This window comes from Paralichthys olivaceus, chromosome 6 (genome assembly GCF_024713975.1).
Source record: "Paralichthys olivaceus isolate ysfri-2021 chromosome 6, ASM2471397v2, whole genome shotgun sequence".
NCBI classification, from domain to species: domain Eukaryota; kingdom Metazoa; phylum Chordata; class Actinopteri; order Pleuronectiformes; family Paralichthyidae; genus Paralichthys; species Paralichthys olivaceus.
The window spans coordinates 27,731,816-27,737,599 of NC_091098.1; the positions used below are offsets into that span (position 1 = coordinate 27,731,816).

At 47.0% G+C, this 5,784-nt stretch overlaps 1 protein-coding gene across 1 annotated transcript in view; it reads right to left on the minus strand.

The window, feature by feature from the left end:
• xkr7b (XK, Kell blood group complex subunit-related family, member 7b) overlaps positions 1–5,551 on the minus strand; it is a 20,481-nt gene extending 14,930 nt beyond the window's left edge. Inside the window, exon 1 of the mRNA XM_069527120.1 lies at positions 4,581–5,551. Within this exon, the coding sequence (XP_069383221.1) occupies positions 4,581–5,185 (605 nt within the window). The 5' untranslated portion in view covers positions 5,186–5,551. The remainder of the gene's footprint in view (positions 1–4,580) is intronic.
• Positions 5,552–5,784: the final 233 nt, after the last annotated feature.

Here is a 5,784-nt window from a genome sequence, read left to right on the forward strand (position 1 = left end):
TGGAAATGAAATGAAAGGAATTCCCTTTGAAATCGTCTTCCACCTGTCCAACCGGAGACACTTCCTGAATCCTGCAGCGTCTGCTTTTATCTCCTCTCTCACTTCATGTTTTCTTTATGCACCATGAGAAACCAAACTCTTCACCTCAGGATTATTGTTGTGGTGTTTGAATTATTCTCAGAGCAGCTGCAGCCAATCACATCAGCAGCTAATCAGACTCCTCCCCCAAACAGATTATTATACGTATAATATAAATGACATCATCGGTCATCATGACGTTTGACGGAACCTCGACTGTGGATGAGACAGAAAATAAAGATTATTATTAAAACAATCAAGTGGATTCTGAAAAGTTTAGAAGCTTCATGCTCAAAAAGCTGTCTTTGTGTCCAACTGGGCGTCAGACAACATGAAGACGTACAGACAGACAGGTTGACAGAGACAGACAGGTTGACAGAGACCGACAGGTTGACAGAGACAGACAGGTTGACAGAGACAGACAGGTTGATAGAGACAGACAGGTTGACAGAGACAGACAGGTTGACAGAGACCGACAGGTTGACAGAGACAGACAGGTTGATAGAGACAGACAGGTTGATAGAGAAAGACAGTTGAATAGAGACAGACAGTTGAATAGAGACAGACAGGTTGATAGAGACAGACAGGTTGACAGAGACAGACAGGTTGACAGAGACCGACAGGTTGACAGAGACAGACAGGTTGATAGAGACAGACAGGTTGATAGAGAAAGACAGTTGAATAGAGACAGACAGTTGAATAGAGACAGACAGGTTGATAGAGACAGACAGGTTGACAGAGACAGACAGGTTGACAGAGACCGACAGGTTGACAGAGACAGACAGGTTGATAGAGACAGACAGGTTGATAGAGACAGACAGGTTGATAGAGAAAGACAGTTGAATAGAGACAGACAGTTGAATAGAGACAGACAGGTTGATAGAGACAGACAGGTTGATAGAGACAGACAGGTTGATAGAGAAAGACAGGTTGACAGAGACAGACAGTTGAATAGAGACAGACAGGTTGACAGAGACAGACAGGTTGTTGAGACGGACTCTGAGTCTTATTGTCTTTGTCCCTAATGTTCTTCATTGGCCCTGTTTATATGCTGGAGATGAAAAGTGATGTTTTACTATGAAGAAGATGCTGAGACATTTAATCTGAGTCTGTGGTGACACAGACAGACACAGAGACAGACAGACACAGAGACAGACAGACACAGAGACAGACAGATACAGAGACAGACAGACACAGACACAGACACAGACACAGACAGACAGACAGACACAGAGACAGACACAGACAGACAGACAGACAGACAGACAGACAGACAGATACAGAGACAGACAGACACAGACACAGACACAGACACAGACAGACAGACAGACACAGAGACAGACACAGACAGACAGACAGACAGACAGACAGACAGACAGACACAGAGACAGACAGACAGACAGACAGACAGACAGACAGAGAGACAGACAGACACAGAGACAGACAGACAGACACAGAGACAGACAGACACAGACAGACAGACAGACAGACAGACACAGAGACAGACACAGAGACAGACAGACAGACAGACACAGACACAGACAGACAGACAGACACAGAGACAGACAGACAGACAGACAGACAGACAGACACAGAGACAGACAGACAGACAGACACAGAGACAGACAGACAGACAGACAGACAGACACAGAGACAGACAGACACAGAGACACAGAGACAGACAGACAGACAGACAGACACAGACACAGACAGACACAGACAGACAGACAGACACAGACAGACAGACAGACAGACACAGAGACAGACAGACAGACAGACAGACAGACAGACAGACAGACAGACACAGAGACAGACAGACAGACAGACAGACAGACACAGAGACAGACAGACACAGAGACAGACACCACCTAAGCTGAGTGACCATTAGAACCCATTGAGTTAGTTCTCTCTGGGATTGATCAGACTCTGACTGACCATTGAACTCTGAGGACGAGCTGTGTCTGTCTCCTGTCGTCTGCTCGTCCAATCCTACAGTTCTAAAGTTCTCTACAGTGCAGTACCAAAAAAGGATCCAAACCATGTTCTCTCAAAGCCTTTTCAGTTTCAGCTTCTGTTAGAGGTTTTCCTACAATACCCACAAGACATTTCACCTTGGAGCTTCTCAGCTGTGGATTTTAAATATAGAGGAGGAAGTGATATCAAACAACCGAGAGCGAGAGTCTCCCATCAAGAAAAGGTGAGTTGACCTTGATTCAAACCTTAACCTGTCTTCATACTGCAATGCATTCTGGGCCGTGTCGTGCTCTGGCTGCTGTGAACACCTGTGTGTGTGTGTGTGTGTGTGTGTTGTTGAACACAGCAGGAAAATGTGAGATTGACCTGAACCTGGATGAGATGAATAAAAAACCTTGTGATCGCTCAACGCTGCTGAAAATATCTGATAAATATCAGAAATCGAATCTGTTAACACTGATTTACAGGATTTATCCTCAAATGACTGACAAAGATAAAACTGGGATTCTCCTTCAATCCATCAATTTAAATACTCAAGAGATTAAAGCTGTTTACTGCGTTTAAGTTCAGTGCTGAATATTAAAACCTGTTTAAGATGCAGGAGACAGAAGATGTTCTCTGGACATATATAAACTGCATGTACACTATATAAAAAGACAAGCGAGGTGTGATCAGATGTTCTGACATCAGTCTCTCGAGTCAATTCCCCAAACTCAACATATTTGTTTCTCACCGTGTCCACACACACAACACTAAAAGAAACCAGGACATGATGACGCGTCACAGGAAACATGGAGGCCAGGAGGCAGCAGATGTTTCCTCTTCCTGTCATGACCGACATCACAGAGAGAAATGTCAGCGGCATTGACGACGTTTCCACACACAATCACACATATGGTGCAGGCAGCTCGTTTCTCTCTCATCGTGAAAGCAAACAGACTATACGTCGTATCAGTCCTCTGAGGATTTCAATCTCTGAATGTCTCCTTTGTCCAGACTCACGCCAAAATGTTTCTCTTTCTTGACTCACGTCTCATTCAGTCCACTAGTTATTCTCTGGTGCTATAGATCTGCAGTCATCACATCCCGTCTGTCTGTCTCTGCTACGATGCAACATGTCAACATCTTCTCGTGATTGACACGAGACACGCTGAAAGTTTTCCTGCTTTGAGAATCTCAACGTTCGACCACTTCATGCTTCAGGACTGCAGAACAGACCCTGTGGTTCAGGTGTGAATTATGAAAACTAGACTTCATACATTTTCTTCCTGCTCACGATGATGAGAGGATCAGCTCTGAATTCTCAGCTGCAGGTTCCACATGAGTGGAATAAATCTCAGCTCATCAAATTCAAAACCGGTCGGACTCAAATCTGAGTCGAGCGTTGTCCAGGTCTCCAGGCAACGGTGATTAAAACCAAATCGATCTCTCAGCATCTTATTGTTGTTCATTAACACAGTTCATTACTGAGTCTGCATGTGTGAATCCCCACATGCTCCATTTCAGAATGATTCCATGTAATGTGAATCTTTATTGAGCTTTCAGACTCTCCCTGCCTTGCTCAAAGACACTTCAACAGCAAACAGATCTGTTTCTGACCTTTGACCTCATGTTCAGGAAGCTTGTGTTTTACCAGACAATTCAAAATCTTTCTGTAAGAGAACATGTCAGAGAACAAGAGTTTAAACCACAGAAACATGTTGTACTCTGGTCTCGCTCTGTGATCTCAGACTCATTCAAAGCTTTTTTCTTGCACCACTGACTCCGAATCTAGAAAAATGTTTCATTGTCAGGTCACCAAGATTCTTTTAACATAAATACTCATGTCTTACTTAAAAGTACTAATACTACAAGTAAAGATCTGGCGTTAAAGATTCAGTCACATTATCAGGAAAATGTGATCGAGTAGGAAATGATTTCACTGCATTAATTCACTGATAATATTACATCAGTTGGTAACTTGTCGTCATGAATCTGAGGGGACGTCAGATGGTTAATGGGGATAAAGAAACTGAAAAGAACTTAAACTAAAAGTAACAATTACTCAAATCTAAATAATATTCACAGTGGAAATGTCTTATTTGTTGAAACAAGTTTTTTCTGTTAAACATTAATATGAAAAGTACTAGTAACTACAGCTGTGGTGTGAGTGTGGAGGTACAAACAGTTGGATCTGTGAGGAGGAGCAGACTGACCCTCTGATTACATGTCACACATCAGGAGTGTGCACTCAGAATAACACGCACAGAACACGCACGCTCCTGCTGTTAGAAACTGTTGTGTAAGAGTGAAGCGACAAATTCAGCTTCTCATCCAGAATCTCTCTGCTCCTGACGGATCCGTGCACGTTTCTGTCACTAGTGAACGTGGAGGAATCAAAGGCTGCACACATGCACACACACAGACACACGCACACACATGTAGAGAGCACCTGAACACGCGCGTTCGGAGTGCACATATTAAACACACACGAGCACGTCTGCACACACGCACCCTTCTTGTTCCCCACACCGCCCCAGCGGTCTTACCTCCAGACCTGCCCCAGCTGCAGGACGTGAAGCACGGATTGAAAGAGCCACATGCAGACGGTGCAGCAGCTCCGCGGGGAGCGGACTGTTCCCTTCGGCTCTGGCCGCACAGAGGACGCGTGAACCGGACTCGTGTTCGCGGCGTTCCCGGTCACCGCTCCGCGCTGGTCGCTGTCCTTGGTGCTGAATGCGTCGCACGGCGCGACCGCCGCGACCACCGCGCCTGCCGCGCCTGCCGCTCCCGCGCCGCTGCCGCTCGCCGCTCCGTCCGCGCTGCCGCTCAGTTCCGAGTAATCGTACACGAACCAGCGGAAACTGAGAACCTGCACCACCGCGGAGGGAACCACGACGAACACCAGCGTCAGACCGAACCACCACAAGTCCCCCCGCAGGTAGTAGTCGGCGGCCAGCCACAGGTCGGTGGCGCCGTCGGAGAAGAAGACGAGCAGAGCGCAGAGGACCCAGCAGCAGTCCAGCGGCGTGTACGGCTTCCCCCCGGTGGAGGAGCAGCGGGGCCCGGCGGAGGGGTTCCCCGGCTCCGAGAGGCTCCTGGGCGGGTTGTCATCTTCCACAGACACCGCTGCTCCATCCGACTTAGCGGCCATGTTGGTTAGGATGGAGAGAAAGACAGAGAGACGTGAAGAAACAGAGAGAGAAAGAGAGATGGGAGGGGGCTGTTTGCTGGAGAGAGAGAGAGGGAGGGAGAGAGAGAGAGAGAGAGAGCAAGGTAGAAAGACAGACAGAGGTAGAAAGAGAGAAAGCGAGAGAGATGGGAGGGGGCTGTGTGCTGGAGAGAGAGAGAGAGCAAGGTAGAAAGAGAGACAGGTAGAAAGAGAGAAAGAGAGGGAGAGAGATGGGAGGGGGCTATGTGCTGGAGAGAAAGAAAGAGAGGGAAAGAGAGAGAGAGAGGGACAGAGGAAAAGAGAGAGGGAGAGAAAGAGAGAGCAAGAGAGAGAGAGGGACAGAGGAAAAGAGAGAGGGAGAGAAAGAGAGAGCGAGAGAGAGAGAGGAACATAGGAAAAGGGAGAGGGAGGGAGAGAGAGATTACATCATAACCAGCCTCATCATCAGCCAATTAACTGCGAGGCTTCATCACCACTCGTTTAACACCGTGACACCGGAGCGACGTTTTCAGGGCGATCACACCAACACATCTGTAAACACATCTGTAAACACACCTGTAAACATATCTGTAAACACATCT